Raw genomic sequence first — 25,458 nt, 5'->3', positions numbered from 1 at the left:
ATCTTTAAGCGACAAAACTATCTACAGATCATTAATGAAAATAAAGTCTTTGGAAACCTATTCTTGAAGAAATTCCTTGCATCTAAGAACTCCATGAAAACTCAAAAATAAAGCACTAAATATATATAGAGAAGCCTGGCAAGCTAGGTATTTTAGGGATAATGCTACATGTACAGACATCCATCATTAATTAAAAGGCCCACGCAAGTGAGATGAATTGCAGCTGCAAGAACAGATGACAAGCAATCAGGGAAAAACATGACCTTCTACTGATCAGACAAAAGAAATCTATAACAATAAAGATTTATATAACAATAAAAGCTTTAAAAAACCAAGTTGGACTTAGCAGCTCCTACTTCAGAATAAGGCTATGAAGCAATATTGGATTAAACTACTATAAAGTCAAATAAGATAATCTGCAACAGAATGGCAGCATAAAACAATCTTTTTCAAACGGAAAAAGAAAAATTTAAGTTTAAAAAATACATACTCAAGTGCCTGTAAGTGGACATTAAAGTTCCTTAATGAGTTTTTAAAAGTTTACTGTAGATGTATGTAACAACCAATGTTCAGAGCAATCTTATTTATTCATTATCTATTCTGTGTTTGTGGGTGCTCACCACAGACGCCAGAAAAGGGCATTAGATTCTCTGGAGTTGGAAGTTATAAGGTAGTTGTAAGCTGCCCAAAGTGAACTCAGCTCCTGCAGAGGAGTAGCAAGTGTTCTTAACCACTGCACCATTATTTCTCCAGCCCCCAAAGCAATCATTTTAACAAGAGGGTTAGAAGCAGTAATTCACAGGACTCAAAATATCTGCAAAAATGTTTTAATGGTTCTCTTCATTCTGATGAAATGATAAGAAGAAAATCAAACTTCTATGTATAGTAAAGACAAAAACCCCCAGCATAAGATACAAATGACAAAGCTCAGTCAGTGCACTGACTATACAGTTCTCTAAATGTATACAGTCAACCTATAAACATCTGATTTCAATTCATGTTTTAATTGTTTACATTACTGGCTTAAATTAGAAGACAGGTTTCAAGAATTAAACTTTAAGGGTTTCACTAAAAAGGTTAAAATTAAACATTCTACTTTAAATTATATCAAGGTTAATGTCTCAGTTTTGCAAACTGTCTATCAGGACAATTTTAACATGGGAAGATGATATACTAATTATAAAGAATTCCTGTACTAGTTTTGTAATTCTGCCAACCTAAAGTTATTTTAAAATAAGAGGTTAGAAAAGACAGGTCAACTTAAGATATTAATTCCTTTGTGCAAGCAAAAGCTAGGCAAGAAAAATAGCATTTAAGTTTCCCATGCTAAAGTGAGTAACAACATGTATAAAATATATTTAGGTTTGACTGCTTTGATGCCATAATAAAAGAATGGCATATATCTAACAGGAATAACTTCTTAGTGCTAACAAGCATTTCACTAACTTTTCTTAATAAACTGACAGAGTAAAACATTCTTCCTTAAAAAAAAAAATACTCTGTTGCCAGACTTTAAGGTAAATTTCACTTAATTTATATCTGAGAGACATCCAGAGGTTCTGAAAGAAAACAGCATTTAAATAGTCACAAATGTAACCACTGCACAACTGTATGAAAAAAATAAAAACAGTGCTGTGAACCAAGTCTCAAAACTTCACTTGCTTCAACAGTACCATCCCAACAGACAAAATTACCATTCAAGGAATAACAAAAGTCTCAATAAGGAAGTGATACAGGTATAATTAATATTTTGAATCAAACTGTTTCAACCTCTTTCCTCTGGCAGAAAACAAGATCTCTTTACTAAATGAATTCATGTTTAACTAGAAACTTAGAGACACTATTTGGATCCCAGTTTTTTATTGCCAAAATTTTTTTAGCATGTTCTTGTCGCATCAAAGCTTAAAGGCTAAATTTGTGTCTTTACACTTGTTTACAGAACTAGACAGTATCTCTAATAGTTATTTGCTAATAGCAGAATGACGCAAATAGGTTGCCTGCTGTATCTAAGGTGCACTGCATACTTGCCTGGTGCCCATGGAGTCCAGAAGAGGGACCTATAACTGAAGTGGAGTTCTTTAAATATATGAGTTGCCATATGGGTTCAGGGAATCAAACCCAATAGCCGCTCCTAAGGGAGCTGTCTCTCCAGGCCCCGTCCCAATTTCTTTACTTGTTAAAAATAATATCTTGGCTATACTCAAATTTTCTTTGTAAGAATTCCATTAATACCAAAGAGTTTGGGAAGTAAACACCTTTAACTTTCATTTTGACTTATACAAGTATAAGGCACCAATTTTCTAAGTTCTGCTAGAGTTCTAACTTTCATATAACAAGTTTCCCATTGAGCTGTGCCTCAAAAAGTAACCCATTCATTAATGGCTGTAATTGGCATAAACAAGCAATTCTGTGCTATATACAATTAATGTAAATGAAGTATAATATATAACCAATATTGTATTAGTAAACTTGTCAACCTCTTCATGAAACCCTTAAAGTAACTCCAAAGAGTTAGGCAACTCCATTAACATATAAGACACAGCTCTCCTAATTTTTCTGTAGTGTCATTTTTTCTCGTTGCCTTGACCAAAGCACTTGACAGAAACAACTCAAGGGAGGAAAGGTTTATTTTGGCTCACAGTTTCAGAGGATACAGTCTATGACGGCTGAGGTGGCAGCACTGAGAGCACTGGACAGAGCGGTTCACGTACCCTGACCGCAGGCAAGCCAGCAGGCTGCATAATCATTAAAGGCTCACCCCAGAGAGCCCAACCAGGCCCAACATCCTAAACGTTCCACAGCCTTCAAAATAAGCCATAGGTTGGGGGACCAACAGTTCAAAACAAGCCTGCAGGGGCATTCCAGATTCAAGCCTCACACATACCTTATTTCAACAAAGCTACACAGTCACAATTTTACAGATAGTTTTTCATCTGGGAGATAGTTATAATCCCTAAAAGGGCTTAGACTATAAATTAGATACAATTTAATTAAAACACCATACAAAGTCCTTTAAATAATTAAAAAAGAAATTTTTTAAACATTATTGCTTATTCTTATGAAATGATGAATTTTAAATAAATTTGGTACTTCTATAATCTTAGTTATATTTCCTATAGTCTTAATTATACTGTTTGACAAGTACTATAGGTACTGATGTAGCTTTCTGAAATTAAATTAATTGCAAATGAATTGTGTTAGCAGTACACACAGATGGTGACTACATTGCTTCAGGGTTAATACTCCAGGAAGTAACCATCTCATTGGGGCAAGCAAACAGAACTGTTTTCTTTAAAGGTTTTCAAGAATTACAGTAACAAAAGTTCATGGAAAGGCCAATTAATTTTTTTTACATTACACCTTGCTTTCCCATTTAAGGGTAACAGTGATATCAGGATAAAAAAATCCTCTTATTTCTCTGCTTATAATAATTTATACTAAGAAATACTACAGTTTTTTATACTAAGAAATAATACAGCTTATGAGTTCTTTCCCTCCCTTCATGTGTGGGATAACAACTATGTTTCTACTAGTGAGGATACTGAATAATCATATTATGGAACTCAAAGGAAGAAAGAGGCACAAAAAATCATATTATGAAACTCAATACGAAGATAGAGGCACAAAAAATTAACAGACTTTGGCTTTGAAGAACCTCATGATAACTCTAAAAGGGCAGATTAAAAAAACAACAAAAGGATTAGAGCAGCAAGCTACTATTTCACCACACACGTTAAGAACTCTAAAACAGACAAGAGCTTTCTGTTTCTCTTTCAATCAATCTGCAGTATCTTCCTTTTTTTCTTCCTGCTTTTTGGTTGTAGGCAGTTCAAGACTTGCCCACTGCATGGGCTCTGCCTTTCTCATAATGATCTCAATCTTTGTTGCAGTCATGGTTACATAACTCCGTTTGACATCAATCACCTACAATACACAAAGAGTAAAAGTTAACTTGGTACTTTTATTGGTCACAAAAAAACCACATCTTGCTTATTCTAATGTCAAAATCTGAGGCCATTTTTATGCAGTTTAAGTATCTTGACAGACACATTAAGGTTTTATTCACACACTTTCCATGAATACTCATTTTCAAAATGTTTTGAATCATCAGGAAAAAAAATAGTTGGATTCATAATACTTACACCCCACAGTTTCACATTTTGATGAAATTCTTTCTCTCCTTCAAATACAATGTGAACATTTAACTGAAATAGATAAATTGTTGTCATTATTTTGGTGGCAGATACTAAAAACAAGGCCTTAATACTAACTAAGCATGCAATGAAACATTGAACCACATCCAGTCAGAGTGATAACTGATCAAATTCCTACTGAAGATCTGTGAAACCAAGTACCAACTGTAAAGACAATAAAGACTGACATTACTTAAGCCATGAGAAAATGTCAGTCGAGTCCCCACATTTAAGAAAGTGATTAAGAGAGTAGAAAAATTAACCGGAAAGTACTGAGAAACAAATATACATTATATGATTCTTCTAAGATACTATATTTTTAGAAAACTTCAGAACAAACTCTACTACACTGTGATTTTCACTTAAAATACTGTTTCTATGAAAGTCATTAGTAATTTTCTGATAACTAAGAACTCTTAGAAAATATTAACAAAGAATGGGTTTAAGATATTTTTTGTTCAGTCAATTAATATACTCACCAGTGTACTATTTGCTTCTACTTGGCTGAGTTCTGGCAGTGAATTTTTAGCATACACGGAGATGGTAACTTCACCCCCAGTCTGATGCCAGTCATGTCTACATGGAACAACTTTTTTCCCCTGTAAAGTAATAACAACTTTGTAATCTTAAGAACCACCACAACTTTTTCATCATCATCAATTTCTACAACAGAACTCACTCATCTAGAGAAAATTCACCATGCACAACTAACACTTGATGCCTCAGGGCAACAGCGTCCAAAGATTCCACCAAGAGGTTTAAACAGTAAACTACGATACAAAATACCTTAACAGTTTATGATGTGAGAACACCCTCATTTCTCCAATTTGGTTTTGTCCTTTAGCGCTACACTGTTACTGTCCACTTGGGAGATGATTTCTCAAGTCTTACTAAACTTTATTCCATTCATATCCTATAGTCCATTATGTACTGTCATAGAATCATTCTTTGAAGACAGAAATAAAAAAGGAATTTGTTTGGTAAAATAAACAAGACAACACAAGAACTTGAAAGCATGAGAACCTTGAGTTTATTTTGTATAAATCAGAGTTTTGGGTGGTATCAGGGCTGGGGACAGGGCTTAGTTGGCAGTATGCCTACTTTCCAAGCATGAGGGCCTGAGTTTGGAACATCAGCATCGACATAAAAACATTCATACATGGTAGCATGATTCTGTAATCCTAGTGCTAGAAGGTGGAGCACAAGATCCCACAGCTGCATTGATGAGCTCTAGGCTCAGGGAGAACCCATATTTCATAAAATATGGTAGTGACAAGGAAGACACCTAAAATGAACTGTTACACCCATGTATGCACACAAACGCAAACACAGACACACATATGTTGTCTACTAATAACTATTCTCTGATTATTAAATTATCTTGTCCTTTCATATTAGCATGCAGAAAATGTCACAATTTATAGAAATCATCTTTTGACTGCTATTATGGATATGACCATTATTCTCCAATGCTTTACTATGGTATCAATCAATTTCCAAAAAATAAATGAACAAATTGAGATTTTTCTAAGTAAGAACAATTCAGCCAAAAAGTTCAGAAAACTCTGAAAACACATATTTAAAAGAAAGAAAATAGTTCCATTTCACCAAGGAATACACTCTCAAAACTTTTAAACAAAAAGTAAAGCAGAATTTATTTTTTCAAACAATTTAAGGTTTTGACCTCAGAGAAAATGTACAAGCATACCTCACTTTCTGCTAGTAAAACATTTCTGCAAGTTTTATGGTCAGTAATCTATGATTCAAAATCAACAACAGTGAGATATCAAAGACTGAATATATCTCTAGCCTGAAAGGTAAAAGTTGTCTATGGCCATACCACCCTGAACGCGCCCGATCTCGTCTGAAAGGTAAAGGTTTTATGAACCAGAAAGGCTCCTAAAAGGTTATCATTGTCAGCACAGCACAAAAGATTTGTTTATATTGATCATGCTATTAAAATAAGATCTAGCATACAAACCATTATTTAGCAACAAAGTGGTTTTCTTCTTTTAATATAAAGAGCTTAAGGGGATTACATTCATATCCCTAAGGTTTTATAGAAAAAAAAACACCCCAGGAAATAGGAACTGATGCTCTGTAACTCTTTTTTTCTTCCCTTGATAAATTTCCCCAGAGCTGACAGAGGCATTTAAAGAAATTCCATTGAAGAGTCAACACTTTGGACACTAGATGGAGGGAGTGTATGTATGGTTGAACGACTTTGTGGCCAAAAAAGAACTAGAGGCCTGAATACTGGTTTAGTAACATTAAATTAATAGGAAGTGCTTTTATAAAACAATTTTTAAAGTAGGAAAAGGTTGCAAAACTGATTTTTTAAAATATATTTTTAGATTTATTATGTGTGTGAGTGTTTTTTCCCTGCTTGTATGTCTGTGTACCACATGCATGCAGGTGCCTAAGGAAATGGTGAGTCTTCTGGGTGATGGGAATCCTGTCTCGGTCCTTTGCAAGAACAAGTGCTCTTACCTACGGAGCCAACTTAGTAAGACAAAGATCTTTCAAGTTTTGCAGGTTTAAAGTATTTCTGAAAACTTACATACCTGCATCAATACACACAAGGGTTATTTTGTCACTAGGCAGCATTGGGAGACTGAGTTTAACTACTTTGTACATATGTGTCAATGCTTTATTTGAATAGTAAGAAAGCTATTTTTGTAATATAAACACATACCAATCTCAGATATTTTAAAAATGACTTAGATGAATAGAGGTTAGCATGTGATTTTGAAAGGTTACTTACTGCATCTTTTTTAGTCCACACATGTTTCCCTTTTGTACAGCCCTCTTGGGCTAAGAATGTATTAAAATCTGAGGTTTTTCTTCTACAACAGCTCCAATATTTCATCCTTTAAATTAGACAATGAATTCAAGTCAGTATTATCATTATAACAGGTGCAATTAAGAAATAAAAACTCCAACTTTAAATAACTTGCAAGTATTTGTTAGTGAACAGTTAAAATGAACACATACTAGGGAAACTAATTATTTTAAAACCAGGGTGATATTTATTGTATTAATTTGGCTTTTGAGTAAATATACAAAACAATCACAAATTCCAAGTATAGTTTCTCACTGAGAATGTATACCTTAATTCCCTCATGAAGCTACCAAAAAGTGGTGTGACCAAATATTCTGATAGTCACACTTCCACAACCCACTGGAGAACATGGAACAAAGTAGAAACTAGTGTTTCCACACATGACGGCCAATCTCAAAGACGGAAAAGCCATGACTAGTAACGAGAAAAACCCTGCACAGGTAGCTAAAAATTACAGATCTCCAGACATCTGAAGTATGTGGAAACAGCTGAAGAGTCTAATACCATTAAGTTTCTATATATTAATTGTATCACAATATAGAGACAAACTAAAAATTGAGAGTTATGGAAAAGCATGGGCTTTCCTGGGTTATGGTGCTTTAGTGCCCCATGGCCAAAAATTCTAATGTCCTAAAAATGAATTGACAGTCCTTTAAGAAAAGTAATTCAGGCCACATGGTAGGACATGCCTGTAAAGTGCTCTCTCTGCAGGAGGCTAAGGCCTGAGTATCTTGAGGTAGAGGCAGTCCTCACAACCAGTAAGACCCTGCATCAGATTAAAAATAAAAAATAAAAATAAAGTCCAAATAAGATCACAATGAAGAATCACAATAATTACTTAAAAACTGTATCCCTACTTCTCCTGTGTTTAGTGAAGGCACCCGCCCCTGCCCTTTACTTAGGTTAGTACAAGGATTAAATGGTAATGTAGGTAAAAATTTCGAAAAACTGCATGGCAGCATTTAAAGGTATAAAGGTTTAATATTTTGAATCACTGCTATAAATATTTTAATTAGGAATGCATAAGTTACCCCTCATGGAAAATAGGTACTCCAGAATGATATACACAGACTTCATCTAAACTCTGTAGACCCTGGTATGTCTAAAAAACAAAGATAGAGAGAAAAAATTAGATGTTCCTCTCACACTTGCATCTTATACCTATCTGTAGTACTGGTTACCATAAGGCCTTCAGAAAATACTTAAATAACAGCAGCTATAAGAACACTGGCAAATTCATCAAGGAATGGAAAATGACCCTCTTTTGGACATGGTTAAACTCTAGATCCCTGTAAAGAAAGCAAACAGAAAGGTAGGCAACTCACTATATAAGATGCTTTTAGCCTTTTAGGTATGAAGTTACAATGAACAATATTCAAGTATTTAAATTTATAGAAACATGTTGGATTCAAGGGATTTATCCTCTCCCCCAAGAGTATGAATTATGTGTATATTATACTCTGTGTGAGCATTATCAATTAATATGGGAAATCTAATAAGCTATTCTGGAAGTTTCAGTAAAATGGTGCTATCTTATCCCTACAAATGGTAAAATGAGCTGCAGACCTATATATACATCCATGGTTTGTCTGGAAGATCCGGGCCCCACTGCTGCTGTACATGAAGGCTCTACAGATGAATTCACAAAAAGTTATGTTAATAAAACATGGATGCAGCTGGTAGTATATTCTCTAACTTTATATTCATATTAACTGAAGTACAGAAGACCAAAATGTTCTGTTTCTTTTGTGTAGGTAAAAAGTACTGGGTGTTTATTACCTGAAGTGCATGAATTCCAGTATGTTAGAATCTGAACTTCTCTTACTGCACCTAAATGCCTCATTTCTTATCTTATTATATGGCACCAAATGTACTGCATCCTCCAAATCTAAATCAGTACATCTGTCCTCTCTACCTCTAAAGTTATCACAAAATCGTGTCAAACTCAAAGAAAACACTTAACATTTTAACCTCACCCAAGAACTAGCAAATTCTCCTCGAATGTCCTTTGATTAAAAGAACACTTCATAGTTTCTGCCATACTCGGTGTTTCACATATTTAAAAGTACCTCTGCATGAGAAACTGCCTATAGCTCAGAAGAAGTATTTCTGAAATAAAGCAGAGCAGTGGCAATAAAGGAAAAAATAGAAAAACTTCATTTCATGAAAATTAAGTCTTTGTTTATCAATGATATCATCAGGTCAGTGAAAACCAAACTAAGTATCTCTGACAAAGGACCTGTAGCAATGGTTCCTACAAGACTGTTATAAAAAAATGAAAAAGACAGGTGAGAAATTAGGGACATTTAGCCAGAGAGGAAAGAACTGGCTAGCAGGCACACAAATGGGTACTCAACCTTAATACCAGTGAACTCAAGAAAGTAACAAGTGAGAAAACTGTATGCTCTACCAGAATTGCTGAAATATAAAACACTGATATGACAAAATGTGTCAATGTGCAGACAAGTGGATCCAACCCATAAATACTGACAAGCATACAGAATATACAACCTTTGAAAACTACCTATGTCTACATACCTGAACATATACATACATTCCATTTCTAGTCACAAAAGTTACACACTGAAATGTTTAAAGTGGTGTTATTAAAAAGAAAAAAGACAGCAGGAAGGAAAAATCAATTATCAACTGTAGCACACTTTTAACATTGACACTCACAAAGCATCAGAAAGGGCAAGACTGGGGCTGGAGAGATGGCTCAGTGGTTAAGAGCACTGACTGCTCTTCCAGAGGACTCGGGTTCAATTCCCAGCACCCACATGGCAACTAACAACTGTCTATAACTCCAAAATCTGACACCCTCACACAGACCTACATGCAGGCAAAATGCCAATGCACATAAAATAAAAATAAATAAATTTTGCCGGGCGTTGGTGGCGCACGCCTTTAATCCCAGCACTCGGGAGGCAGAGCCAGGCGGATCTCTGTGAGTTCGAGGCCAGCCTGGGCTACCAAGTGAGCTCCAGGAAAGGCGCAAAGCTACACAGAGAAACTCTGTCTCGAAAAACCAAAAAAAAAAAAAAAAAAAAAAAAAAAGAAAGGGCAAGACTGTGGCTATATTCCCTAAAACAAATCCAACAAACATAAGTGAACATTAGAAAGATGACAAAGAGAGCAAAGTATGTGTTGATAGATAAAAAATAAACCTTTGTAGGGAAATGTGTGAAGAATAGTTTAAGATGTGCTTCCAATACTGCCATCTTCATTTTGAAAGCCCTCAAGTTTAAATCTCACTATATCAACAGTGCTCAACTATGTAGCCTATGACCTCTAACAGCAAACTGACTGCAAGACTGTACAACAGTAGCAGACATGTTAGGGGCATAACAAACCATCTTTTGATTGGGTTCAAGGCTCAATCCAGAAGATGGAATCTACACCTGAAATTGTTAAGAGGCCAAGAACCTGAGGCTAGATAGGCCATGGGCTTTGGGAGGAAGCCTATTACTTCTCTGCTAAATGAACATGAGGGGTGGGGAGAGATTGCTATCCCATAGATCACTGCATCACTCAAGTTTATCAGAGAAGCTTCTTGTAGTTGATGGTAATTAACAGAGACAATTTGACAGTGGGCAGACAGTGAGAAACCTTGGAGCACTCAGCCGTAAATGGGATGTCTGTATCAAAGCCCTCCCCATTCAAGGCTTAGGAAGTCATGAGGAAGAGGCAGAAGGATTCTATGAGCCAGAGATAGTGGATGCCTCTAAAGAAACAGCATGCTCCAGATATAACAGAACCTATGTACATATGGAGAGACTGTGACAACATGAACAAGATTTGAAAAAAAAAAAAAAAAAAAAAAAAGGGAACCAGAGAAAATTCTAGCACAGAGAAGGCGAAGTACACACACTTAACCAAGAAGCAATTTGCAACTGGTACCTGTTGAGAAAGGGGAAAAAAACTCAACCATGCTCCAGGACAGGCTTCATGTTCAGGGGCTGACCAACACAAAACAGATTCTAGCTTTTGTACAGGTGCATTTTTTATTATGGTTTGGTGATTTATTTATTTATTGAGAGAGATAGAGAAAGAACATGAAGTTGGGTGGGTAGGGATGATCTGGAAAGGCTTGGGAATGTGAAAAGAATATTATCAAAATGAATGAAAATTTAAAAAATAAAACTTAAAATGAAAAAAAAAATTACCCCTCTTTCACCTACTACTTCTCCCTTATACATATGAAGTCATACTTCTATTTCCATCCCACTTTTGGTAAGCAAAGGAGTCTCAAACTTTGTAGAATGAAAACAAACCTGCTGAGGTTGAGGCCCCATCTTCATTCTCAACTGTACTCTAACTGGTCTGTCTGGCAGAGATGAAGAAATGGTTTTTACTGTTATTTTTATGAGTATGGGTGTTTTGACTGATTATGTCTGTATACCCAATGTGTGCCTGGTGCCCAGGGAGGCCAAAAGAGGGCAATGGATCCCCTTGACCTAGAGTTGCAGATGGTTGTGAAATGCCATATGGATGGTTAGAATCAAGCCTGGTTCCTATGAAAGAGTAGCCAGTGCTCTTAACTAACAGACTACTGAAATAATGAATTCTAAAAACAAATTCCTCCCAGGATTATCATGCTGGGAGAAGAAAAGGCCTAAATCTTGTGCCAGTCAAATGGGATGGCCAGACAATGATTATGGTAGGTGGGACCAGACCTTGCCTGGGACTGCTTAACTATACATACCTCTAGCCCTCTATTTAAGAATCTCCCTGACACAAAATGGACTTGCGGTGGGTGCTGCTGGATCTTTGTCCCTCTTCCCAATGTCATCACATGAATAAAAGCCTTTTCTGGTTTTCTCAGATTAACTTATCTGTTTAAATTGGCTTATCAAAGATGGGTGGATGAACTTGGCTTCTTGGGGCATAGACTGGGACCCTAAGCCAACCAATTACCCAGATTCTTGAAGGCACAATTATTCAAATTTTATCATTAATTGTACACATATCAGTTATGTGCCAGGCACTGTTCAAAGCATTCAATATACAACAAAAAACCAAACAAAATCGTACTATCATAATTCTCACCATGAGACAGGTAGTTGGTAACTGAAGAAGACAAGGAAGTTTACAAGTGGTTACAAGTTACAGAGGAAAAAGCCTGAGAGGGTACACAGAGCAGACAGCACAAGAGCTATGTTAAGCCATACCCCACATTCAGTCATGTCTCAGCAACCTACTCTCCAGAATGACACTGCCTGGTCTTCGACAACAGTGTCCAAGCTGGTTTCTCTTCTTCCATTTCCACTTATGACAGAGACTGCTTTACCTCTCCCTAAATTGGGCAAGGTGGCACACAACTGTAATCCTGCACTTGGCTAAAGGGCAGGAATGAAGCTTGAGGCCAAGATGGGGTAGAGTGGACTTGCCTCAGCAAACAGAACTTCTTCCTGAAAGTTAACGGCTCACCATCCTAGTTTGTGAAGGAGCCCAGACCCTCATCCTGGTTTAGACCTTTCACCATCTTGTCTACTTGACCCACTGCTTTCAGATACTGCCCAAAGCCTGTGACCTTGTCACTAACTGAACAGTCTAGTTCTAGAGCCTCTCTGCCTCTGCTGCTCCCTCTAAGGATAGTTCCATTCCCAGGTTTACAGCACACCTCCCCCATAATTCTGACCTAGTGCTGCATCAGAAAGACCTTCCCCAACAAATCTCATTTAAGTAGCCCCTGACTGGGACCACTGTAGGTGCTCCATCTATTAAATTTACTTCAGGTCTGCCTGACTTCATTACTCAATGGCCTAGTCTGTTCTCCTGCTCACATCAGAGTATGTTCCTTAGGAACAGAGGTTTTTGTTTGATACTGTTGTCTCCAGCCCCTGAAACAATGTTTAGCATGGATGAAATGCTTAGTAAATGTCAATCAAATTAGATTTATTCCCATTATTCTATCAGATGTTCCTCTTAGAAAGTCTCTTACTATATTTACAGCCCTAGTCTTCAGCGAAGTGCTCAAAATGTAACTAACACACAACTATTTGCTAACTTTAGAGTGAGTCACAGTACTTTGCTTTAATATTAAAATTTTACTCCATAAATCCAAAGTTTTATAATATGTACCTTTGAACACCCTCCATTTTTACAAGAAGTCCCAATCTTAATTTCATCACTGTCTTCTTCTGCAATGGAAAAAAAAGGTAACACAAAATTTCATAACTATGTTCTTTTGAAACAAGAGGAATAAAATCTAAAACTGTAATATTAAAATAGAACCCCACTGTTGTATTGGTCTTAAAAAAAAAACAAAAACCAAAAACAAACAAACAAACAAACAAAAAAAAAAGACAAAAAACAAAAACCCCAGTTCCAATTTAAGGAAAAAAAAAGAGAAGAAAACAGTAACCCAGAGCCCAGTCAGTGTGGTGGTGTATATCCCAGCAGCTGGAAGGCTGAGGCAAGATGATTATGAGTTCTAAGACATCTTAGATCACAAAGCAACATCTAAGACAAGCTACTGGACAAAGTCTTGTTTCAAAGCAAAACAAACAAAAATCCCTGTACCTAGGTTTTGCCTGTGTGCCCCCAAATGGTATATATGTTTTCATTCTACAATGCAGTGCTTATCCATTTTTATAAAATCTTATACAGCAGAAATCACAGAAGCTATTTTTGTCCCTTGGTATCAGGCAGAGGTCAAATGGATAATAAAATATTTTTTACATGATGCACAAAAAAACATTTCAGTTGTTGAAGAAATTTATTACTTGATAAAATAATTAAAAGGTGAAAAGTGTGCACACAGACATAATCAAAGAACTAAATGTTCTTTCATGGTGTTATTAGCATGTGGGAATAAAGTAAGTTCTTCACTAGAATGTGCTACATTTTCACATGCTCAGTGTACTACAGCTATCTCTTTAGAATGCCTTCTTACTTATACAGAAGAACATTGAATAAAAAACAAAAACAGTGTCCTACCTTTCTTTTCTTCTTCATTCCCTGATGACAGTTTAAGTTTATCAAGTGCTTGTTTTAGGGAAGCAGATATTTTTAATTCCAAGTTTGTCATTGGCTCATCTGGGCTGGAGAATTTTGAAGTTATATTATCATCAACAGACCAATATATAAGATGTTAAATATATATATGTATGTATATATATATACACATATATAAATATATATCTTCTATATAAGATGTTAAATATTTGTGCATCAAGTTATTCCTAATAAAAGTATTTTATAAGCAAATGTCACAATCTACCAACATTTTAAATTTTACCAAAATGATTCTTCTATTAAGAAATTAAGTTTCAAATAATTAAGCCACTGCTAGCATAAAAAGATACTACTATACAGTGGAGCTATAGGAAGTAAAGACTAGGAATGTAAACTCTGTGGAAAGTCTGTATAATCCTTTTCAGTTCATCCCCAAGCAAAATTCTGAGCACAAGTCCTCAAGCACTAAGAGAAAGCATACTTCTGTTTATTAGCAAAGTCAATTAACTTTATGTGGAGAGATGACATATACAGACTTACCATGTTCTAAAAATTCACAATGGCTTAAGTTTTTTTATATATAATTTAAGCCTATTCAATAAGCAAATAATTAGACTACTAATAAATATAGCAATAAAATATATCATAGGCAATTCACTCTGCATCCACAACGCCAAATTGGCAAACATTAATGAAGTACACTAGAAGAAGTAACTCATGTATCAGATGGATTTAAATAAAACATTTAAGTGATGGAGAGCTAGCTCACTGATTAAGAGGTTTGATTCCTAGCTCTCACATAGTGGATCAAAAACTGTCTGTAATTCTGGTTCCAGGAGAATCAGATGTTCTCCATGGGTACCAAGCGTGTAAGTGGTCAGATACTCATGCAGGCAAAACACACCCACACAGATAAAATGAAATAAAATGATACATTTTTCTCATAGTCTTTTAAGTAGAACTTATAAGTCTGCAGTCCATCATTTAAAGAAATGGTATTAACTCATACTATTACTATATTCTAGGAGGCTTCTAAGTTGTAACAGGCTCAAGGATGAACTGTACTGTATCAGAATTCTTGTCTTTTTCTAGTATTTTTTTTTTAACTGCCTAGGCTTGTGTTTCTCTTAAGACTGAATTAATAACGCAGGTGGAATAAAAACATTCTGATCTTTAACTACGGCCTATACCTCAAAAATTTAATGAGGAAACAAGCATCCAAAGTTAGGATTCTTATCTTGTGCTATATTATGTAACGGTTTATAAATTATTTAAGTATAATAAAGAAAGAGCTGAGAACACTGTAAATTTATAGTGTGAATAAAAGCTTCAATTGGTTTCAATGATTTCTCAGGTTTGTATTTAAAAAGAACTCATCTGAGAGACAAATCTGGAGCCCAGATCCTGTGCTAACATCCTGTAGTTCAAGTTCTGAAACAACCACTATTTAAGTGCAGTTTGAGGATCTTGCGTTACATGAGCAACCCCATTAATGTGTCTCAAAATAGTCTTGTTTGAACAGAAGGTGATACAAACAATCTAATTTACTTCAAACTGAGCAAAAGCCATTTTTAAAGTATTTTGACAGGCAGGTTATCCTAAATCAAATAAACGAAAACTCCACAAGTACTAATGAGAGTAACTAATTCACCTCCAACCTGAAAGTAAAGGTAAGTAATTAGGCCTCTGTGGCTCTTCAATTCAAACTAATTCTTTTACTGAATTCCACCATGCCACTTGAGAAAGATACACCAGAAATTGAAGATGTACAACTCCCCAACTGTGTGCATGCCCTCAAAAATGAAAGAGTTACTACCAAAAGAAAAATCATATACAGGAGCCACTATAAATACCTTTATATATAACGCTAAAAGGAATTACCACCAGCAAATGCCATTACCATAGTGTTAAAAATATAAGCAGCTGTATACCTTGGCCTTTTTATTGCTTCTACTGGTTTAGGGGCTTGAATGATGTGTTCCTGAAATTTGGGTTTTAATTCAGACAGTTCCTTCTTCTCTGTAGTCTTGACTTCAGGCTTGACTGGTTCAGGTGGCTTCTCACTGTTATGCCTACCTTTTGTGCAGCCCTATTAGTAAAAGATACAAACACGAACAGTTATGCTTTCACCTACTTTATGTTTGCATGTTTGCGTTTTGGGTGTTTTCAAAAGCCTTTTCAAACTATGTAGACATGCCAAAGCTCTTTATTCAAAAAGGCCCCAGCCTGCAGTCTCAGTTGACAGAGTGCTTGTCTAGCATTACAAAGCCCTGGTTTGACCTCCAATACCACTAAGCCTGGCATGGTGTCACCTGTAATCTCAGCATTTGGATTTGGAGGCTGGAAGTTCAGGAGTTCAAGGTCATCCTTGGCTGTACCTGGGCTTCCCAAGACCCTTCCTTAAAACAAAACAAACAAAAAGGTCTCAATCTAGGCTTCTAATTTCCTACTAAACTGAAATATGATCTTAACTCAAATAATCTTTAAAAATTTATTTTTCTTATCTATAATATAGAAATACTTTCTTTCTTTGTGCCATATGAAACAATGAAACATTTCATTAGTGTCCTGATAAAATTTACTGCCTCTAATTGAAAATGTTCTTTACCATTACCTGCCTCTGACTTCTTTCCTTCTTTTTAGGACTACTGAAATCAAGAATGTAAAAGACAAATGAAGTTAACATAATCAAATCTTACTCTCCAAGGCAAACAAAGGATTTTAGAGGCTATGAAGAGATGAATCTGCTTTGTAAAGTATGGCGTACCCTGATAGGTGAGTTAATGGGTACCAGTGACCTGACTGCTCCGCCTGGAGCGTCCAGGAGGATGTACTTTTGGAAAAATAATAAAGAAGTAAACTAGTACTTACTACGATGCTTAAGAAGTCAGAAAAATCAGTTGTTCTTCTCTTACAGCAAGACCAACCCTGTAAAACAAGGGGAAACAACAAACAAACGTTTAAAACTGTGTTGCACTAATGTCCTTGAATCCAGACATTATATACATATGTATGTGTGAGTTCAGTTTTTGTAAGGTGTTTCCTAATCCCATAATTTTTTCAATAAACAATTAACTACTTAAAACAAAAAATCAAATGTGCTTTTAAGAATATTATTTGAGTTGTAGAAAAAAAGGTTTTAAACACCATCTACTAGACTATGGATGTAACTCACTGAAATCTTGCCTAGTGCGCATAATACCCCAAGTTCAATTCCTAACAACCTCTAATTCATGTATTTGAAGGATCTGAGAAATAAGGTGATTATTAAGTAACAATTATAGCACTGTAGTTTCTAAACAATTAAACTAGCCTGTAGATATAACCAATCCTCTTATTAAAATAAGAAACACAGAGCCAATGTAAAAGAGAAAGCCGAGAGGTCAGAGCTCAGAGATAAAATCTTACCTCCTGCAGTGCTCCTAACTTCCCCAAGAGAGAGCTACTTCCTGTTTGTCGGTGTTTAAATAGTCTTTCTGTTCTGCCTTCTCACTGGTTGTAAACCCAACCACATGACTGCCTCATCACTGCCTGTAAGTACCGCCCTCCAGGTCTTAAAAGCATATGTCTCCAATACTGGCTGTATCCCTGAACACACAGAAATCTACCTAGCTCTTCTAACCACCATGCTCTTGCTATGGCTCTAATAGCTCTGACCCCAGGGCAACTTTATTAACATAAAATTAAAATCACATTTCAGTACAAATAAAGTATCACCATACTAGCCTTTCAGCCTGAAGTAGAGAAGACAGAATCAACTGAGGTAAGTGAAGTTTGAACTAACTACCAAGTGACTCTTTAAAGCAAGGAGTTACAAAACCAGGGAAGGTGACAGATGTCACCAGTTACAATGCCTTTCCTCTGCCTACCAAGTTCAAAATAAGCCAGGACAGAACACTTGTAATGAATTATCAGCAGGACAGCTTTTAGCTGACCCAGAGCTAAATATACTCATAGTAATAAATGATTTTTGTGGTATACCATCTCAAACACACATCTTGGGTTTTGGGTAACAAGAGTAGCCCTTAACTGACTAGAAAGTTAAACCAATGACAATAAAGTAAGGTTCAATAATTCTTCCTTGGTTAACCAGCAAAGTGGCTGCTTTGGTATTTAGAAGCCTTCATCATCCTGATTCTTTCTTAACCCTCAATAAAAGCCAAGAGGAACAAAGAGCAGAGGCTCCTGGTCCTAATACTCTCTCCTCGCACTGCCTGCCTCACCGCCACCGTAAGATGCACTATTGATTCTTTACTCTCTACTCTGGATTCATTAAAAGCTTGTCTGGCTTTTCTCCACCTTTGCTTTGTCTGGTGCTATGCCACTGAGGAAGGGGTCTAATTTTAATTAATTCACTCAAAAAACAGCTTATGTAGTTTACCATAAACAGCTTACTGAAGGTGGTTTTCAGTATTGATTTTAATTTTAATGTAGTAGAAAGTAAGAAAATAGAAGTACAATATCTTTGTGTCCACAAATTCATATTAAATTTATGTGGGTTTATGCCAGCTTCTTAAGGCACTGAAGTTTTGGTAGTGAATTTTTTAACACTATATGCACTTTCAGGTTTCTCTCCTGTTCTTAAGAAGGAAAATTAAATATCCTGTAATTTCTTTTTTCTTTTTCTTGTGAACTTTGGATTAAGATGCACAGCAACCACCAATAGCCAAAATCTTACAGTGTTTTAAAGAGTGTTGATATTATTCAACAAATGTATTCTGTAAGAGAGTTTTACTGACTTAATCGTGTGTGTGTGTGTGTGTGTGTGTGTGTGTGTGTGTGTGTGTGTGTGGTGGGGGGGGGAGATACTTAGTCTGGTACATAAAAACAATGTAAATAAAGGTGCAAGCAGCTAAGTCTGTGTTATCTGCTCAGTTCTGTGTGTGGGAAACAACGTTCCAGAGGGTCCTTTGTCCAGGTCCTGCTTGATCTCTTTAGCCTCTTTAACAGCCTTTATGGGTGTTGGAACTCATTATGAAGGTGTATTTCTCTTTTTTGGAAAAGGACTGTTTCTTGATTGCTGTTCATTACTCTCTTACTGTACATTTTTATTTCTCATTTTTCCTTTCTAATCATAGGGATGTTTCCTATTTTCACTCCTTAAGTACATTTGTTTGTGTCCTCATGTTGTCACCTCTAGTCCAGTGATTCTCTTACATATTTGCACGTATGTGCTGTACAGATAACATCAAATCATTCCTAAACTCACAATTTTTTTTTTGGTTTTTCAAGACAGGGTTTCTCTGTGTAGCTTTGCGCCTTTCCTGGAACTCACTTGGTAGCCCAGGCTGGTCTCGAACTCACAGAGATCCGCCTGCCTCTGCCTCCCGAGTGCTGGGATTAAAGGCGTGTGCCACCACCGCCTGAGTCAAATGTTTTTATTATGCTCATTTCTGTAATTGTGTTGGCTTTTATTACCTTTGTTCATTGTATGTCAATGTGTATGGGAGTCGAGACAGAGGTCAATATCTAGTGTCTTCTGTTCTCCACCTAACTTTTTGAGACAAGTTCTCTTACAGAAAGAACCTGGAGCTTGATAATTCAGACTAGCTAGACTGAAAGGCCCAAGGACCTACTTTTCTCTGACCTGGTTAAAGCAGGCCCTTCACTCTGATTTTATGTAGGTGCTGGGGATCCAAACTTAGGTGTAATGCTTGGATGATGAGTGATGTCACTGTCAGTCATTCTGCAGACTCTTGTTGTCTGTCTGTGTAACTATGTATTATAAACCTCGGCTTTCCAAGTCTGCTGGATTCCATGGCTCAGTAAACTTCAGGTAATACAAGCACTGATGTAAAGCCACTGGTTTCTTCTAACGAAATGAGTGGTCAAATTTATATTAATAATAAGACATTTTAATGTCATAAGGGGAATATTCAGAGAAAAGTTCTGTTAATGTTAATATTCAAGGAAAGAGTAAAGTAACCTTATGTTTACATCCTTAAAATTTATCTTTCTTTAAAAATATAAATTACTGAGAACTTGAATACCTCTTATTAATCATGAATTTTTAAAAGGTAACATTGAAAACTTGGTCAAAATAAAGCCAAAACAAACAAACCACCACTGTACTATTTCTGATTCTTCAGCTCACCAAGGAAACAAATGAGAAAATGTGGTACCATGTTTCCAGTAGAACACTTATAGAAGCATTAAACATCTGAAACAACCAATACCCAGAGGAAGCCATTCTATTAGCCAGCAGTGACAGACTAAACACTGAGACCAATATGATGCCTTTTATTTCACTTCAAACTTAGGAAGGGAATAAATCATTAGGAAAATGGGTTGGAATGTAAATAAAATAACTTTCTAACTAGAAAATATCACTGTCTACTATCTTCTGTCTTTAGAGAATATGCTTAAATCACCCCAAAATGGTCATTAGGAAAAACTGACAAGCTGAGGGAGGAAAACAATTTTTATTATATCTTGAAGTTTATCATACAGGTATAAAGAAACTGAAAAGTATCTTGTTCCTACCTTTAGGGCATCATGAAATACAGGTACACCTGGGTGGTATGTGCAAGCATCTGTTAAAAACAGAAAAAGGAAACAATACAGCTGTTTATAAATTAGAATTTTATGTATTACTCCGTCAGGTTGTTAGGGTTTGATCCTTTTTTCAAATGCAGTTAAGTTGCTCTTAACATTTCATTAATTCCTTGTATTACAAATACTAACAGTTAAATCTCTATGTGTATGATACAAAGACAAAAGTACTACAGAACTGTTCAAGAATAACATTCAGGAATACTCTCTATCAGTGGTTTTCAACCTTTCTAATGCTGTGACCCTTTAATATAGTTCCTCAGTTGTGGTGACCCCACCAACCGTAAAATTATTTCATAACTGTAATTTTGCTATTGTTATGAATCATAATGTAAATATGTTTTTCAATGGTCTTAGGCAACTCCTGTGAAAGGACCGCTTTGACCCCTAAGGGGGTCGTGGCCCACAGGTTGAGAGCCACTGTTCTATATTCTTCCATTTGTTTACTACTAAACTTTAAATTCTAATGATTCTGGCAATATTTCTTTTTTATTCTCTAAAAACTTCATACATGTATACAAAGTATCTTAGTCATACCCACCTCTCTCACTTGCTACCCCCACCCACACTTACCAACCCATCTCCTTCCCCAGAACTTCACGCCCACTGTGTCCAACTAGTGCTGCCTCTGTGCCCATGCATCTAGCTAGCCACTCCCCTCAAGAAAAGTCACTCCTTCCCTCAGAAGCCATCAACTGCCAGCAGCTTCTCAGTTTAGCCTGGGGGAACCACAGACTTCCCTTCCCACTCTGCTGGAATATTTTAACTAGATGATGCTTTACTGTGCAGGTTGAGAGTTCATGTATGGAACAGTCATGTCATGATGTGAGCACAGAATTTCACAGCACTCACTCCTTCCCATCTTCTGATTGGCCATATCTCAATTATCTTTTTAGAAAAATATCAAATTTCAGTATACTTATAAATCAATCCATAAAATTGCCCAAGATATCCTCTAAAAAAAAATCTTTTGAAAAAAATAACTGACTCAACATTTTAATAACTGTTATAACTACATTAGCAGTCTTAACAAGTAATTCCTAGATAAAAAACCAGAGTTGAGTTCTAGAGTCTATTTCTATTGCTCTGTTATAGTCTGTTGCTATTGATCATTTTGTATATCCAGTCTCTCTCCATATTACAAAATAAAAAATTTAATTTAACTCTTATACAAAATACGTTTATTACCACTAGCAATGTGGAATATTTTGTTTAAAGCAATCAGGTAACAGACACACTTATCTGAGAATACAGTACCATGAGGTTAGAGAAAGCCAGTTACATTCCTCCATAATTTTCTTACTTCATTCAATCTTTCAAGTTTAATTTTCAATTCCCTACAGTCTGATTCCTGGTATTGCCTTGAAATATCTCTAATCTCTATTAACAACTAATACTACTGCCTTTGTAAGTGTTGGTTATGCATACAAAACACTAGCTAATGAAATGGAACAGGAAGAACCCACAGATTAGGAAGAGGCTACTGGTTATATACAGCAGAGTTAGAAAAAGTTGGGCATGGAAATGTGTATGTACACAGACATGAAGTTGAGAGGGGAATACCAGATCATTTAATGTACAATCACTGCTATAAAGTAAGTACACAATGTATAAACACAGCCAGGCATAAATAGTCCAGGACAGCTGGATCTTCCCCATGTAATCAGCATGAATGAAATGTAAAAATCACTGCTTTCAAAAGGAAATGACATGCCGGGCGGTGGTGGCGCACGCCTTTAATCCCAGCACTCGGGAGGCAGAGCCAGGCGGATCTCTGTGAGTTCGAGGCCAGCCTGGGCTACCAAGTTAGTTCCAGGAAAGGCGCAAAGCTACACAAGAGAAACCCTGTCTCGAAAAACCAAAAAAAAAAAAAAAAAAAAAAAAAAAAAAAAAAAAAGGAAATGACAATTAGAGTTCCTTCTCTAGCATTTATCAGGTTTACCGGTTTTGCTGAGATTTGTATTTAATGCTGAGAAGCTACAACAGATTAGTGGCTAAATTTTAAGGGCTTTTTAACACTAGGTTTAGCTGAAATTGTCACTTGTAGCTGCTGTCCTGTTTGTAAACGCGTGTCTACTTTACAATACTTAACACATGCAAGTTACAATTCACATTTCTTTTTAACATGTACTTGAATCATAAACTAAAATGTCCTGTATCTTGAAAAGTGTCAAATTTTTGTACACAAGGCAAAAAACAAAAATAAAAAGAGATGAAATAAATCAACAAATGTGGAAATCACACTACACCATTAAGAAGGGGAAGACTGCATCCTGACTTAAAAGCTTTTTACAAATAACACATCGATCACCATACTCCCCGAAAACATAGACCATATTGGTACCTTCGACATTAACCCTTTAATGTGTAATTTCAATGTATAAGGTCAAGTTTTTCCCATTCCAAAAATAGTGTTATCAAATGTCATTCATTCAACCAATCTACTTGACATTTATCCCTAATTTCTAAAACAATCCCCACTTTGCTAAAGTGAATAAATTTTTTGCCAGTTGACTCGAGTTCCTTGCTGTATGTGATGCTGTTAATAGCTTCAAATTGATGGCTGTTATTTACTTGTGTGGCTTTCCTAGCCTGGTTTTTATCTTTTCTAAGTACTACACCATTCCACACACAGAGTAATTCCCAGTAACAAGCTGGTATCTCTCCTGAACTTTTTTTTTTTTTTTGGTTTTTCGAGACAGGGTTTCTCTGTGTAGCTTTGCACCTTTCCTGGGACTCACTTGGTAGTCCAGGCTGGCCTCGAACTCACAGAGATGAACCTGGCTCTGTCTCCCGAGTGCTGGGATTAAAGGCATGCGCCACCACCGCCAGGCTCTCCTGAACTTTGAACCAGAATCTAGTACACTACAACTATTGCCCCATGCTATAAGGCATCAATCTACTTAGTATTTAAGTAGAATGTGCACATTACCAATGCAGTTTAACGAGTGCTTGCAGACTGGCTTCATCTTTCTAAATTCTGTACCAATTTTACTTTGAAAGAAGTCACCATTTTACTTGGGTACCAAGATAAATATTTCAAACACTTCAAACGTGAAACAGATCTTTAAATAAGGTACTGGTTTTAAACTCTTTCACAATGCAGAATTGTGTTACTACCACGTGGAGCTTCGGTCTGCAATGAGATACTTCAGTGTAGTTAAGTTATATAACGAAGTGACAGTCCAATACCTTACCTTGCATGTGAAAAGCATACTATACATGCTAGGCGAACCTGAGATAAGCGCTGTCACTTTCCACAATAGCCTAGTAATCTGCATAATTATCCCCACTCACTAATGAGACTCACTCACACCTCTGAGCTCACCCAGCGTGTGCTTGCTTTCCCTGTACGTTCTTAATTAGATCACACTGGTTTTTGGAGCACCAATGAGGCTCATTTTATGCTGGTTGGCGTGGTTTAAAACTGCAGGCCCCAGCAAAAGTATACCGAAAACGTTGCTACTGTGGAACGGATGTGTTAACTAACAGTCGTTTCCGCAACAGTTCTTTAGAGCGCGAGCGATTTATCGGGGAGGGGGCTGAACTAGTCACACTACGCTTTTCACTAGTACTCAAAATGCAACAAGAAGTCCACTGCAAGAATGGTCCACTGCCCACCACCTCTTCGGACCTCTCACGCCCAGGAACCAAGGTAGTGACAAAGTGTGAGCTGGGTCAGGTTAGCCCTGGAGCTGAGGAGGTGCAGGGGATGCCCTCTGAGGAATGGGGGGCTCCGGGGGCACCGGGGACAGCGAAGCGCCCGGCCCTGCGCTCCCAGGGAGGGGGCAGACACGTGGAGGCTCCCGGGAGCAGCGTGAGGGCCAGGCGAGCGAGGCCGGGGGTCGGGAGACGGGGGCCGGCAAGCGGCGGGAGAAGGCTGCGGGCCAGGGTGCTCCTTACCGTCCGCGTTAGCCTCGGGGTCGAAACGCTGGCCACAGCCGCGGTTGTAACACAGAAGCGCCATTCCGTTTCCTAGGTGAAACGCACACCGCCGGGACTAACAGGGAGTCACCACGCCAATCGCAGGCGCTACTGTCCGGGCCGCGGCCGGCTTCCGGAAGCCGCCGGGGCCGCTTCAGGAATTTTCGCGAACGTTCGGGTTGCACAGGCGCAGAAGAGACGGGAAGAGGGGCCGGAGCCAGGCGCTGGGAGGTAGATTCCCCGCCGGACGCCGGCAGGTGAGCGCAGTGGGCGGACCCGGACAGTTATAGATGTGACACCCTGGGCGGAAGCGGAAGGCCCGGCTCCCCGCGAGCCGCGCTCCCTTTGTGCCCCGCATCCTCCCGGGCGGCGGTGGCGTGTGTTGCGCAGTTCCTGGAGCGGAGGGCGTGGCGTGCCCAGTCCTCCGCGCAGACGCGCTGGCTCGGCAGAGGCTGAGGGAGGAGGCGTGAGCACCGCCCCTTTAACGGGTCCCTTGGTCCAGATCTGCGCAGCCTCAGCACCGGTGTTCTTCCGGGACGGTGTCAGCAACCGAAGACGTTCGGTTAAGCGGTTTTAAAAACACACAGCACTTTAGAATGAGCAAAATTATGGTTCAAGTGCATTCCTAGAATCAGTCATAATTCTAAGTTGAAATTTCACATTAGACACCACTTAACTTACTATTCAGTCAGTCGGTCGGTCTCATAAAGTAAAATTTCAAGTTCAGTGTACAAAGCTCATCATGACATTAACAGACAACATGCAAACAATATTATCCTGAACACATACTTTCTATCGGGGGCTTTTAAAATAGCAAACACTTTTGGTGACAGATACATCAAAAAGATGTGTACTTTTCCAGTGATCCCAAATTTATTATTAATGGAGACCTGCTCACAACCTTCTCATCCCAATAATAAAAGACTTCTCATTTTCCATATCCTTTTAATGCCTAGAAATATCAAATTTACGAATTATTGTAACATA

At 37.3% G+C, this 25,458-nt stretch overlaps 2 protein-coding genes across 3 annotated transcripts in view; one reads left to right on the top strand and one right to left on the bottom strand.

Moving 5' to 3' along the window:
* Naalad2 (N-acetylated alpha-linked acidic dipeptidase 2) overlaps positions 1–16,767 on the top strand; it is a 79,709-nt gene extending 62,942 nt beyond the window's left edge. Inside the window, exon 21 of the mRNA XM_076575713.1 lies at positions 16,639–16,767. Coding sequence (XP_076431828.1) covers positions 16,639–16,672 — 34 coding nt within the window. The 3' untranslated portion in view covers positions 16,673–16,767. The remainder of the gene's footprint in view (positions 1–16,638) is intronic.
* On the bottom strand, positions 812–24,835 carry Chordc1 (cysteine and histidine rich domain containing 1). 2 transcript variants are annotated; one of them, XM_042280464.2, is made up of 11 exons: positions 24,451–24,835; positions 20,479–20,528; positions 16,867–16,923; positions 15,927–16,084; positions 13,978–14,081; positions 13,120–13,178; positions 8,067–8,137; positions 6,958–7,063; positions 4,673–4,792; positions 4,143–4,205; positions 812–3,924 (listed from the first exon to the last, which is right to left on the bottom strand). In XM_042280464.2, exons 1-11 carry the CDS (start codon positions 24,512–24,514, stop codon positions 3,778–3,780), a joined length of 999 nt encoding a protein of 332 aa, XP_042136398.1. In that variant the 5' UTR covers positions 24,515–24,835; the 3' UTR covers positions 812–3,777. The 2 variants fall into 2 exon arrangements, with proteins under 2 accessions (XP_042136398.1, XP_076431834.1); XM_076575719.1 differs by lacking the exon at positions 24,451–24,835 and adding an exon at positions 23,745–24,191.
* Positions 24,836–25,458: the final 623 nt, after the last annotated feature.

Source organism: Peromyscus maniculatus, chromosome 7, assembly GCF_049852395.1.
Source record: "Peromyscus maniculatus bairdii isolate BWxNUB_F1_BW_parent chromosome 7, HU_Pman_BW_mat_3.1, whole genome shotgun sequence".
NCBI classification, from domain to species: domain Eukaryota; kingdom Metazoa; phylum Chordata; class Mammalia; order Rodentia; family Cricetidae; genus Peromyscus; species Peromyscus maniculatus.
This window is presented reverse-complemented; position numbering and strand designations above follow the sequence as displayed.

Bases quoted from the DNA above. Each gene is read 5' to 3' on its own strand.
- Chordc1 (XM_042280464.2), bottom strand. From the start codon at position 24,514: ATGGCGCTTCTGTGTTACAACCGCGGCTGTGGCCAGCGTTTCGACCCC. The intron at 16,085-16,866 runs GTAAGTACTAGT...TTTTACTAATAG, and splicing joins CTGACTTCTTAAGCATCGTA to GGCTGCACAAAAGGTAGGCA. The intron at 8,138-13,119 runs GTACATATTATA...TTTGTTTTTTAG, and splicing joins AAAATGGAGGGTGTTCAAAG to ACATACCAGGGTCTACAGAG.